The 14,319-nt window shown below is 37.7% G+C and overlaps 1 protein-coding gene and 1 pseudogene across 6 annotated transcripts in view; both read right to left on the bottom strand.

Annotated features, from left to right (window-relative positions):
• Window positions 1–13,743, bottom strand: part of LOC144636644 (uncharacterized) — a 68,442-nt gene extending 54,699 nt beyond the window's left edge. Inside the window, exons 1-7 of one of the 5 annotated variants that reach the window (XR_013567632.1) lie at window positions 13,639–13,743; window positions 12,704–13,325; window positions 10,426–10,821; window positions 7,933–8,063; window positions 7,448–7,538; window positions 7,132–7,207; window positions 6,655–6,791 (exon numbers count right to left, since the gene is read on the bottom strand). Coding sequence is in view for 2 of the 5 variants with exons in the window: in XM_078495866.1 (XP_078351992.1) it covers window positions 6,448–6,791; window positions 7,448–7,538; window positions 7,933–8,063; window positions 10,426–10,821; window positions 12,704–13,283 (1,542 nt within the window). In the remaining 3 variants the exon portion in view is untranslated. Of the gene's footprint in view, window positions 1–5,085; window positions 7,208–7,447; window positions 7,539–7,932; window positions 8,064–10,425; window positions 10,822–12,703; window positions 13,326–13,638 lie in introns of those variants that run through there. The other 4 variants (XR_013567617.1, XR_013567598.1, XM_078495866.1 and 1 more) reach the window with 4 other exon arrangements.
• LOC144634236 (uncharacterized) overlaps window positions 1–14,319 on the bottom strand; it is a 140,269-nt pseudogene that overhangs the window by 100,629 nt on the left and 25,321 nt on the right. The window lies entirely within an intron of this gene.

Here is a 14,319-nt window from a genome sequence, read left to right as displayed (position 1 = left end):
ATTGAAATGCAACCAAATTTCAAACAATGTACAAAACAAATGGTTAAAACCAAATACATTCTACTAAAATGTTTGACATGCTTTTCTATCTCTATCTTCGTTAAATACAAACAGGTCAGTCCAATACACTCAAACTTGGAAGTTATTGAAAAATCGACGACTTGATTTGAAGACAAATGAAGCAACGAAAGAAGAACTGATTTTGCTCAGTCTGTTGTAATTCTTCATTCTAATTTCAAATCACGAAAGCTTCTGAAGTTACTTACTTTATTATGCACGATTTGATCAATTACATGTTTTGACCTGTTTTCGCTTTTCAACCAGTCAATGGTGAGTTTGTTCGTAGCGCGAGTCAAGTTCGAGCCTGAATCAAGTTCGAGTCACGAGTCAAGTTCGAGTCAAAGCGGACTTTTTTCACTTTTTTTTAAAATAATATCGTTTGGCTATAATAAAGATCGGTACTGAGGTTTGCAAAACGACAAAGTTTTTTTTTTAAAGTGCACCTAACCCCCGAAACAATACTTTCAAAATTGATTGTACATGAGTTAGAGAGTTGACGTCATACTCATTAACATATTGGAAAAATAAACCTTCAAAATTTAAAAACGCAACATTGAGATGAAGAAATATTTAACCATTCAACTCTCTAACTCATGTACAATCAATTTTGAAAGTATTGTTTCGGGGGTTAGGTGCACTTTAATTACTGCAGACTCGATCGGAAAGTATTCATTTTGCATTTCTAAACAACATAAGTTTTAAACTGCCGTTATTTCTCGCTCTGTCATTCAAATCTTTGTTTTTTTAGCTTTTTAATACGCTTTTTGACTTTCAATACGCTTTTACAAGCAGTTTCTTTGCTTGTCTTGGGCGACTGAGAAATATATATTTTTCCCTTCGCGCAAGATTTTCATCGCGTTCTATTTTCGAATCGTCGATTCGAGAAGCGGCGAACGACTGGCGGGAAGCGGGATCGCATAAGAATTTAGTCGGGATGCGGGATACGAGAATGATGGGATGAAAATACACCGGTGGGAGCAAGATGTAGGCGGGATCCGGGATAAATTTAAAAACTGATGGCGGGATGCGGGATAAAAAACAGTCCACAGTGACCTCCGATGATCTGTTCATAGAGGAAATGGGCTGCAAATCGTGTTTCATCCTACGCTACTTTGTGTGCTTAATAACACAGCAAATTACGGGCAAGGCTTTTTTCTTTAATAAAAACAAAAATTGGGGGCATCGACCTCGTTTTACAGTTATAAGCACTTAAAATTAAAGGTGGTTAAACAGGTTTTCCTGTTGCTACGGTAACCAATTTCACGAATATAACCACAACTTTTTTTTTTACCAATAATTGGGCATTTGTTTGATATTATTATTGTACAGGACCTGGTAAAGATTTGTAGTACTGACCCATGAAAGTAAAAGAGCTGGAAAGTGTTGACAACTATAACCAATAAAGAATTTCAACTGGCAGGGGGCGGACCAATACTATTTTACAAACATGGCCCTGCAGATAAAGACTGATCAACATTAAAACGACTCCATTTTCATGGTCAGAACGGGACTTGAACGTGGAACATGCAGATTTGAAATCTGGCGCCGTCCACCCACTTCCTCCAAACCTAGCAGACCCTATAAAAAGAGCAAATCTTCGAAAATATGGGTAGTTTCCTTTACTTTTTATCCAACCAAAACCAGCCCGCCTGGCCGCCTCACCATTACTCCGAAAAAAATCTTGCAGTGTCGGAACGGGATTTCGTTGAATTAATCTATTTTTAACTTGAGAAAGGGGCCAACGGACAATACATAGAAACGGATTCTTGTGGATCTGATCAGCAAATTGTATAAATACGAACAAAGTAAAAAAGGCTGACCGTACGGTAGAGGGATTGAACTTGTATATTTAATTATAATCTTATTTTGTTTTTCCGTTAGTTCTATTTCAACGGTTATTTTTCAATTGTAATCTTATTATCTTTAGTCTTGGTTGTTTAAATTGTAACAATTTTTATTTAGTAGTTCATTCCCTGATGAAGTCAGGCTGTGCCTGACGAAATATTGGAAGAAGATATACAAGTTCAATCCCTCTAACGTACGGTCAGCCTTTCTGTGTAACATTGTACAAAGAAAAGTTTGAGTAAAGTAGAGTAAAAGGCATTTTTTTCACCTAATCTTCAGACAATACACAAAATCTTTAATTCTTTACTTCCTGAGAATACCAAAGAATATATCTGGACATTTTTCACAATGGAAAAAAATTAAAACCCAACAACGCCACATTTTAAACGGCCTAGTGTTAATTCCAACACTCAAAAGTAAGGACTACAGTTCAAGCTCTTGGTGGGAAAGAGTTCAACTACAAAAATACCCTTCATCCTTGTTAGTTTCTGTAATGCGGGGCCAAATAAAGGCTCGATTTTATTTTCTCGCTTAATGTTCAATACCGAAAACTGTAGAAGACGGAATTGTCCTCGAGTTAGTTTTTGAAAAGAAATTTGCCGTGGTCTTTTGAAAATTCAGCGTGAATTTGACATGCCCTTGCGTTGTTCACCTTTAAAAAGTTAAACTGTATTGATTTTAAATTCGTTTTAACTTGGTTTAGTTGGAGGAAATGGGTTTTGGTTATTTGGAAGGTCAAAACAGGCATTACCATACCCCAAATCTGAAAATGAAAACCCATTTATATTTCTTGTGAAATAGAGTTCTTTTTCGTTACCAACTGATACCAGTGTGCGTTTAGACCACGGCAGAATAAATCAATTACACTTGTCGCTTTCACTTACACAAAGCTCGAACTTGTAGTGCAAACGTGAAATTACAGCGACCCACTACAACCTGGGTAATACATCATGATAAATGCTTGATTATATATTATACCCTAAAATTATGTCAAATTCATTAAACAGGGCAATGGTAAGTTACATGATCAACAAACACACTACTAATCTAATTAAAAACTACAATAACACGTCACAGGGGTGCAATACAGTAAAAACCCGCTAGTAAGAACCTATTGTTTTTCAGATTAGCCTAAACAGGTTCTTACATAAAGGGTTATTAACACAAATGTAGGCTAATTAGGTTCTGAATAGGTTCTTAATTTCTGAAGGAAAAAAAAAATCAATGTCGTTAAATAGAGATTTTTGTGGTATTCGGCCTTTTTCTTGTATAAAATTTGCATTACATTGCATCTGGGGTAATAAGGCTTCAAGGTTACGTATCTCTAAAGATGATCCAGAATGTTGACTTATCATATTTTCCCAAAAGTAAAAATATTTAATCAATTTTAGAAAATAAGAACCTGTTTTCAAATTTTAGGCTAAATAGGTTCTCATAAAAATGGTATCTTATTTGCAAATTTTTTGCCTAACAGGTTCTTAAATGTTTGGTTCTTACTCGCGGGTTTTTACTGTAACACACCCAGCTTCAATTAATTTTACGGGACGCTCGCTCATAGTTTTCAATGATCGTAAAAATCTTTCCTTTCAGGAGACAAAACCAAGTGAAAAGTCCAACACTTCGTCAAGTTGACATTGTCCTGTTCTCTGAAGACAGCAGCGACAGAAAGGTGGATCTAAAGCATGATTTAATGAGCTAAGTTCTGTCTATTACTCACTTGCGACAAGTTCTTGGAAATGTTTTGAGACTTATTAGAGCAGCCGAAGCACATCGTTTATCTTACAGGGATGATATTGAAGTCTCAAATTGATCGGCTTATTAAACTTTTAAGGAGTCCAGACACGTAACCACGACAACGACCTACATAAAGGTTCAAGCAAACAAGACTAACTTTAAAAACTGTTCACCCCAACAATATTTCAAAAACCCAAATCGCAATCCGTTTCAATCTCCGTCCCTTTTGCCCATTTGTACCTTCTTTTGTATTTGCTGTGTTATTAAAATGTTCCGTTATTTTTATATTTCACCATATTTGATGGTCTTTTCCTCTGTCTAAATTTAGCTAAAATCCGTGACACTGGACAGGAACGTGCCATGGCATTTCCGAGCTTTCTAAGTTTTTTCTTTTTTTGTTTTTATTTCTTAATTTTTTCAGAAAAATTTTCCTCCAATTTGCACGCTTCATTGTTCTCGATGCAGACTCCGTAGACTGTGGCACCCAGGAATATTCCTGAGTCAGCGCAAGTTTAATTTTAAAGCCTGAGCAGCCCTGCTCCACTTCAAAGAAGTCTACTATTAAAAAATTCTTCTATACCTACTGACTTGGTGATTTGGATGGTTTCTCTCAGTGTAATTTTAGGCAAACAAATATATGCAGACGGTAGATTAATATGTATAAAACTGAACGTGTAATGCGAATGAAATTGTGGCACAATGGGGACGGTCAATTGGACGTGTCGTGGCAACGTCAGGGGCGGATCCAAGATTAGGAGGGGTGCACCACCAAGGAATGGCGTAACTGACTTAATTTTTGGAGAATACTAGGTGTAGTAAAAAGCCGCAGATCATCTCGGGGGGGGGGGGGGGGGGCTTCATTTTCTTGTGTGTGTGCTGTTGCGATTTCCCTGGTCCTACTACACGCCGCTGTAACATTTTCGATTCTGATGAAATATATCTGTATTCAGCGGTAAGCTGACCCCTACGGCAAGGAGAAGGGAGTGAGACAAAAATATTGCAATGACACTTGAGCCTCACGGTTTAAATAGACTTGATGAACTTACTTGGCGACATTTAATCCTTGTTATATTTCAAATTTCTTATATGTAACGGTCATTTTTTGTTTGTATTTATTTTCTTATAGCCCCCGTAGGATCGTTTTGCAAACCAAAATATCGGGCAAATATATTCTACAATTTATATTTTAATTTTTTGCCTCAATCTCTTCTCCTTGCCGTTGGGGACAGCTTAACGTTTGTACTGATCCAGGTATACAAAGGATCCGGCACTCTTCATTGGTTTGTCGTTGTGGACTCGCCTATATCAGAATTTATATATCTGTATTCTTCGATCTAAAACCGATTGTGAAGGCGAGTATTAACTTTAGCCTGGGAAAGCTAGCTTTTGGGCGAATTGACTGACATTCCTTGATGGTAAAGACAAAACAAGAACAGCTTCTTTCCGTTTTCTGTACTTTATTGAACTCATCACGACTGTTCAACGTTACACATTTGACACTCTACAATACATTACAGATCACAAAGTTTTCCTTATCTATCGATCTTTACAAAGGTTCGGTCAAGTGCACGACCACTATAAACATACATTTACACATTTTTTTGGCAATTCAACAGAACTTAAGTTCACGGTTGTTTATTTTTCCACATAGTACTGCATTACAAAATAACGGTAAGATTAAGGTGGCTCAAAACAGTTTCCTGCATTTCAGCACCTCAACTTTGTCGGATCAATACTACGACCTTTTTTCAGTTGACGCAACAGTTATGATATTAAAAAGATGCCCAATCACTGGTGAACAAGTTATGATTATTTCCTTGACATAAAAAGTTACCATAGCAACGGTATAACCGGTTAAAAACACCCTTACTTCAGTATCCCGGAGTAATTTGTACACTTATTCCATATCGGTCGACCGAGAATTGCTACCAGCATGCCTGCATAAACATGATTATGAATTGCACTGCGCGACTAGAGGTCCTGATACCAACTTATTAATCACGTCGGTAATAAAATTCAAGATTAGAAGCTTTCGTTGGGTATCTTAATTTTTACTCTGAAACTAAGTTGTAGTTTGTCGGTTATAACAACAGCAACAACAATGAAAACTTTTTTACACACTGAAAGAGCAACTAGTTTACATATTTACTTGTTTTATTTACACCAAAGTCCAATCTCACGTTTAATGGAGACAGAACCTTTCACGTTGCTGCCTTAGACTCTGGAACGTGCTTCCTTATAGCGCAAGATCGATCTATCCCTTAATGACTTGTTTTAAGTTATTTGACCCCATACCTAAGAGATGAGATTTCTATAAAGCTCATGTAATTTATTTTCCGAACTATGACGATTTTTTAACTCTAATTTTTAAAGTGTAGACTGATATGAGTATGTCACATATCAGATGTATGTAATGTGTCGACTGAGTATCGATTGTCACTATTACCTAGTGGTCAATTTGGTCAAGAGGGGCCGGACCCGGAAACGATGATCTCACAACTTGCAAGGTACAACAAGCTGGAGCAGTGTTTACTTAAGGAAAAAGATTCGCGGGGAACTGAGTTTGATCTTGCAGATCTCATGCGAGCGACTGTCACAACGAGTCACCAATGCCGCGGGAAACGTTTGGCTTCGTTCTCGTTGCCCAATTATCGACCAATTAACAACGAACGAATATATATAAGCATATAGATACAAAATTTAACATGCCTTGATCTCAAACTAACCTCTTGAAAATGACAATTCCGAGGGAGAAATCGAAATCTGGTTTTAAAGCACTCAAAGTGGAAAATACAGCATGCCGATTAATTAACGTGCAGCATTGAAGTATCTGTCTTTTATTATGGCAAATATTCTGGAGACTTGTTTACTGAGGAGACCGTGTACTAAGTTGCTCCTCCTTGCAAATAAAGTCAAAGGCTTTAGGTAGCGATCGAGAGAGGTAGCCTGTTTGGGAACGTCAACGACGCAATGTAAATCTGTTGCATTGTGATACGTATCCCAGATTCCGTCAGTGTCGTAATAGTATACCTCTTTGCAGTTGGAGTTAACGGCAAGAAACTCAGCTCCATGAATCTGAAGTTCTGAGGGTCGTCGTTCACCAAGCAGCTGCTCACAAAGACAGCGTTCTACATTGTAGAAGTAGCGCATACCTAAACAAAACAAAAAAAAAACAAACAAAAACAAATTACAGACAAAGTTTTATACGAAGAGGCTAAACCCAGAGGCCCAAAAGTCCCCACCCAAAACCTTACCCTTTTATATTTAACAAAGCTTACTTATTCAAAGCAAATTTGTAGTTAGGCTATGTAGACCAAAAAGAAGTTTTTAAACTTCGACACCTTATTGAAACTTTACTGAACAAAACAAAAGTTTTGAATGGCGACGCGTACGCAAGAAAGAACCCAAGTCTGAATATCAATTACAAATTCTTCGGTTACGTTTAACCAAAGGTTAAATGGTATCATCTTAAACAGGCCATTATAAACTCACTGGGGAGCTCCGCTTTTAGGCTTGCCTAAATCTATATATTAACTCCTGAATTTCTCTTTGCCTCATGTTGAGTTGCCTGTTAAATAAATAATGTTAAATAATGTTAAACATTATTAATTTCCTCCCTTAGTATTACTTATTAAAATTTATGGGGTAGAAATGAAACAATAATGGCTATTTCACCAAAGAAATAGAGTTGGAGTCAAGGCTTAAATAAACTTTGGCGTACTGCCTTATCTATACAAGGACTTAGATGCCAATGCCTTATTACTTATACTTAAATCACACCATGACATAAGAGCACACTTTTTCTCACCTCGAACATTAATAGGTCGAAAATGTACGTCCTGCTCGTTTTTCGAGCGCAATTCCTCCCACGTGAACTCGACTCCTTCTACACCGTGAATCTAAAACGAAGTAAAAACACACAATATATTGTAAGTAAGAGACTATGTAAGCAATTGTCAGTAGTGTACTGTAAGTAATGTTTTTGTGCGTCTGTGTTAATCAATAAAAAAACAACAATATAATATGAGATGTAAATATAGGGAATTTTGTTTTGAAATGTCTCATCAGCTCTAGATTCCTTTTGCGCAACGACCCAAATAACAGCTGCAAAGGAGACTAGACCAGATCTGCTCAGAAAACACCGGATGACCACATGGAATTTGCCTCAACAGTGATGTAAAACAAGAAAAAGAAAAACAGAAACCTTGAAAACAATAGCTCCCAAACTCATAGGTTTTTACAGCAGAAAATTGATCACCTCTGAAAAAGTAAAAAAAAATACAACCACTGTACCTGATGATCATCTGACTTCAGGCCAAATATCAATCTATGGTCAGGAATGCTGCTTTCCAGGGGTAGGCATAACCGCTGACAATAACCCAATAGTATATACCATAAGATTATTAGAATTGGCATCAACAGATCTAGAGCAGACAGTGAGAAAGAAATGAAAATTTAATGGTTCAACCCTTTCAATCAAAAGCTTAATAATCATTCTCAATAAGTTGAAAATAACATTATTATTATCATTATCACTTAATAAGTAGCACTAGTAGTAGCCGCAGCAGTTACTAATTAATATTGTATTGATAAGAAAATTACTCGAGGTTAGGAAGTCTCTAAGAACTTTTTTGTGTGGATGAAGTCAAAGATATTTTTAATTGGTTTTACAAACAGTAGGAAAACAGCAAAAAAGAACCTATAAAAAAAAGTTAATGTAATTACCCGGGGGGGGGGGGGGTACTCGAAAAAGGTTTGTACGGGGAGGCTCCGCCCCAAGCTCTAACCCCTTACCCTTTTATATACCATTTTGACAGAAATTGTACCCCTTTCGTATACATTTTACTGAAAAAGGTACCCCTTTCATATACCTGAAAGACATGGCATAGACTTAGAACACGAGGTTTTCTTGTCATGTTGATGAAGCGCTTAATAAATTAAATTAATACAGTCATGAATTGCATCTGTTCGAAATATTTTAATTAAAGGCCCTTTGAAAAACCTAAATGACAGATTTCCATTATATTACCTTTCGTATACCTAAACTTGTGAAATCCCTACCCTTTTATATACCTGAAGCCTGAAAAAGGAACCCCTTTTGGGCGGAGCCTCCCCGTATAGGCTGTTATAGGGAGTTAACCGCCCCCGGATGTAATTGATGCACAAATGGCAAAGGTGTCCAATTACAGGTATGCAACAATTTTTACAAGACGTTGTCATTGGACACCCATGTGATCATGTGCTGGCCAACTACGCGGCTTATCAAAACTATAACAAAATTGAGCACAAACAGGACAGTTTACACGTCAGCTTGGAATTGGACAGTGTTATAGGACAGTTTAATATGTGGCATGCCTGTGTAAGCCTGTTTCGCAAATGATAGAGAAAAAGATGCAAATTGATATTTTATTCGAAGGGAGAGGGTGCTTATTTCTCTTCTCATTCTCATTTCTCTTTCTCCAAGAATGTACGTCTAACAGTTCAAGTCACTTAAAATCAGATTTCAACCTTAATAAAGCAGCATGCATGTAGCTCTTTTAACAGTCCCCAAAATGATGGATCCCAACCCTGATGGAACTGATTGCCACCTTGACGTGATCAACAATTTGGCCCTGAAGTGCAAGATCCCAACCCCAGTACGACCCCCTCATTTTTTCCCCTGCATGACCATGAAGCTTGGGACAACTGCCAAACTCAGAGGGATGGGGGACTCCTGGGCTGCAAAATTCACCTTCACAAGCACAGATGGATTTAGGGGAAGGCTAGGGTAGGGGGATTGCATTCTCCCTTTTCCTTATGCAAAATTTATACTGGATTTTTATGAGCTCTTGGGCCATGCCATATACAATCAACTCTCTCTAAAACCAACACCATTGGGACCAGTTCCAGCTGTCTGTCTTAGAGAGGTGTCCGGCTTATAGGGAAAATAAGTAAAATGACTGAAAAATGGCAAGGATGGGACCAACACCAGGTGTCCATCTTACAGATCAGAGGTGTTGGTCTAATAGAGGTGTCCGTTAAGAAAGAGTTGACTGCAGTAGTTATACTTGTTCGACAACAACTATAAGGTTTTTGTGAACTCCAGCTCATGACAATTTAGCCTAGCCGTGGTTTATGGAGTCCCCTGAGTTTAGGTTAAGGACATGTATTACTTACCGTATTTGTTCGATTAAGCGCCCTGGGCGCTTATTAAATTTTTGGACCTTGAGAGTGGGCGCTTATTTGAGGTGGGTGCTTATTCGAGGCTTGGCGCTTATTAAATGTTCACGATTTTCAGCAAATAGTAAGTTTATTTTCGTAACAAAACAATGAAAAATAACAAAACTTACCAAATGTACCAAAGCAGAATTTTAACTGTTCATTAAAGTTTCTGTAAAATACTAAGAAAACTCGGTCGTGGGGGAAGTCTTCTTAGTAGTACTTAGTCAATTTTAATATTCAATACTCTTCTTGAGCACTTCAGTTTTTTCGCAGCCGGGGTGGGGTTGGGCGCTTATTAACTTTTCCTACCTTCAGGGTGGGCGCTTATTTGAGGTGGGCACTTTTTCGAGGTTGGGCGCTTAATCGAATAAATACGGTAGCTTACTGATCATAAGGTTTCGGCCCTACATGTTGTGCCATGAAAACTAAGGGATATTATTAAATCAAGCAGACTATTCAATTGATAATTATCTATCATCAATCACTACTCTGCAAATTGTACAAACCTATACTTCACTGTGCAATACATAAAACTACCAATCTACATTGCAGTAATAGAAATATTAATAGAAATATTAATCTTACCAATATACCGGAAAGATGATGTGCTTTCTCTTACAGGTGAAAACCCCATTGATGTCAGCTCTACAATGCCCTTCCACAAGCCAGTGACTCGTTCATCAACCTCTTGTCGACAGGAATCATTGTTATCCTGTTTACTGGAGTTACTTGAAGCCGCTGCCATTGTAGTGTTGTTCTCAGACTTGGTAGCCCTTAGCTGGCCTTTTAAACTATTGAGGCCTTCTTCTAAGGCCATATGTTTTGCCTCTAGTCTTTGGATCTCAAGTCCAAATAGCTCTCTGACTTTGGCATGGTCTTCTAACAAGATTTCTTTGCTCTCCTCAACTGACTTAACTAAAGTGACCATCTCCTTTAGTATATCTCCATTGTTAACTGATTGTCCAAAGTACACATCAGTCCCTTTATTAACATGGATGGAAATGTATCAAAACATCATTTAAGGTATATGTCAGACACACACATTATTATTCAAAATAATATCAATTAATAGCTCATATCAATTTTTATAGCACACGCCAAAAACACCTAATTCACTGTTCTTAAGTATATACTAATAATGATTATCAATCAATCAATCAATCAACAACTTTATTAATGTGTCAGAGCAATTCTAGCCGAGAGTGAAACACTCTCTACTATAATAGCGGACACATAAAATAAATAAAAATAATAATAAATTATAATAAAAAGACTTAAAATTGATATTTACAATAAAAACAGACTTAAATTTAACTATGCTATTTACAAATAATTTCAATAACAATTTTAAAATAAGTCAATTCGTATTTAAAATAAATCATGTACTACATAAAACGCAGTTATCGCATCCATGTTCAATTATGAACAACATCTGCTGACATATGTACAAATTAGACTCTTGGGCCTCAGATGGGGGGGAGACTCACTGTTATTTATGTTGCGATGTTCATAATATTGCCGCCCCGAAGTCAGGAAAGTTAAGGTATTTTGGAGGTTCAGTATATTCAAGATATGGACTCACTTTGCATCTTTGCATCTTTGCATCTCCCTAATCTTTTTACACACTAATTAGTCACATTTCTATATATCTCCCCAGATATCCTTGTACCCATGCCCAAATGTCAATAGCAGCATGCTACAGTACCGCTCAAAAGTAAGTTACCACTCTCTCGCGAGACGCGATTCTCGTCTCGCGAGACGCTTGTAAAAACTGCAAGTTCACGGCTCTAACTTCTCTCGAGATTTTAATTACCCATTGTTAACCATACATGTAGAAAAAATAAGCGAGCGAACATCGCCTAGCAAAGATTACCTGTGGTTGAAAACAGAAAATGTGCCGTTTGACATGTCGACCATTCAAGCGAGTTCTTTCTTCACCGAATATCGCTTGTATTCCAAAGCAAAAGTCTTATTCAAAGTTGTATGTTTTAAATCGAAATCATTCCGTCCGTGGCTATCTAAATCACGGTTTTCAGTCAAGTAAAGTAACGCTTCGAAATTTATCGAGCGATCTTTGCACGGCTTTCTGGCGGTAAATTTCGTCTGAACCCTGTAGCGGCCAAAGAAATTATATTTGATCGGTTCAACAAGCCTACTTTCGAATACTTGTTACATATGCTATCTCAAACTGAAATTTAACCGTTACCAAGAACTTAAAAGGCTAAACAGAACAAGCGAACTGCAAGCGAACTCCGTATTCGTAGTTTCTTACCAGTGAAAAAAGACAAACCGATCGTTGCCAACAAATCAGCAATCTTTCCAATCAGGCAAAAACTTTGAATTTTAGTTGACAAAACGGCGAAAACTCTCGCGAGAGATTAATCGTTTTCTCGTAAGATAATTGTCGTAATTTATGCCAGACATTTCCGCTTCGTTGATTCTCGCGAGACGAGAATCTCGTCTCGCGAGACGAGAAACTCGTCTCGCGAGAAACGAGACGAGAGGTGGTAACTTACTTTTGAGCGGTACTGTATTTAACAATTATTCACCGAAGTGGAGGTGAATAGTGGAGGATCTTTGCCGAGCCATGAAGCGGCGAGGTAAATATCCACCACATTCACCGACACTGAGGTGAATAATTGTTTTTATAATACCACTAGCGGAATTAATTTTGAATAACTAGCGGACTAAAACATCTCTTTTGGTAAACAAAGCGACCGGAAAGGCAGTTAAACTTGTTTCTTTTTAGCTGCTCGGAGGTGAATAGTTTTTTGCTAATCACCTCTGAGTTATAATTAACCAAAGCACTGTTCACTTGTGTGGTTATACTAAATAGATAATTATATTCATATAGTAGATATACCTTGGTTTCTCCATTCCTTAAAATCGTTCAACACTTTAGTCTCCAAAGCCACATGGAGATTTAAACTTTTGATCAGATCTTCCATAAGTTGAAAACACTTCAAGTAGTAGGCTTCAGTCCATGTTGGAAACTTACAGTGACCCCATTCATTGCGAACATCATTGCGCACATCCATTGCAATGATATCAATGCCATGGTAAACAAAGTTTGGTGCTCCACACAAAATGGAAAGTGCGGCAGAGGAGTCTAATGATTCATCAAAAGCTGTGAAGCCTGCCATGAATGGTTTGACAAAGAGTTTAGCCAGGGAAACTTCATCTTTAACACTGTAATCATAGGTGTGATGTGATGCTTGTACTCTGTTGTTATTGATGTTTATATAATTCAGACGCAGTGTAGAAGGAGGAAGGCATTTGAGATGAGAGGCAGATGTTTGTAGATAAATGTTGGTTGGTGGTTGAATCAAGTTCTGGTATAGTTTCTGTAGTTCCTGTTCAATAATCTTCCTTATTGCTGGTGTAAGAACTTTTGAGAGGCAAATTCCCACCACTAGCCATCTTTTCTCCTCATCTGTTAGCATATCTTTAAATTATCAGCAAGCAACTGTAGACCTAAGCAACATCTGAGTAAAAATAAAATGACTGTTTTAGCAACTATTTAATTTAGCAATTTCATGACAAATTTTGTAACATTTTGGAACTTATTCCTTAGTGTCCTTTAAATGTCCCTTATTTTTCTCGTCAATCCTAGCTGCCCAAGGAACCTTCCCGTCCCCGTCACAGTATTTTCATCTATTTCATACTTGAGTACCTGGTTGGGCATAAAAGCCGGAAGTGAAACTGAAACCGACCACAAAACGTTTTGGCTGAAACTCAAGCTTCGCAGCTCGTTTGGTCGGAAATTAGTTGTATCTTTCGGTTAACCAGTTTCCTTACCGTTTTGTTGCAATTTTGGCGAAGAGCTCTCCGACGTTTCTTTACCCAGCCTCACAGACATCTCTTTCTGAAAACGAAGACGACAGTTCCAAGGCGATACTTTTGTTTACTTTTGTAGGAATTTGAAGTGAGTAGAGACTGGGTACGAATTTGCAATGATTTTTAGTTCCCAGTTTCCTACTCCAGTATCGATTCATTTCAACCACGTTCACTCCCCCTCCCGGGGGGGGGGGGTACTCCCTATAATGGCCTATACGGGGAGGCTCCGCCCGAAAGGGATACCTTTTTGAGGCTTCAGGTATATAAAAGGTAGGGATTTCACAAGTTGAGGTATATGAAAGGGTAGGAAATTCGGGCATTAAGATATTTAATAACCTTTAAAGTAAATATTTCGAACAGACGCAACTTGTGGCTGTATCGTCCTTTATTTATTATAAAGCGCTACATAAAAATGTCAAGAAAACGTCCTGTTTTAAGTATATGTCGTGTCGTGTAGGTATATGAAAGGGGTACCCTTTTTCAATAAAAGGTATACGAAAGGGGTACTTTTTCTGTCAAAATGGTATATAAAAGGGTAAGGGGTTGGACCTCGGGGCGGAGCCTCCCCGTATAAAACTTTTTCGAGTGCCCCCCCCCCTCCCCGGGCGTTCACATCATCCCGCTTGAACTTATACGTAGCAA

Source organism: Oculina patagonica, chromosome 1, assembly GCF_052425735.1.
Source record: "Oculina patagonica isolate OP01 chromosome 1, crgOcupat, whole genome shotgun sequence".
Classification (NCBI taxonomy): Eukaryota; Metazoa; Cnidaria; class Anthozoa; order Scleractinia; family Oculinidae; genus Oculina; species Oculina patagonica.
This window is presented reverse-complemented; position numbering and strand designations above follow the sequence as displayed.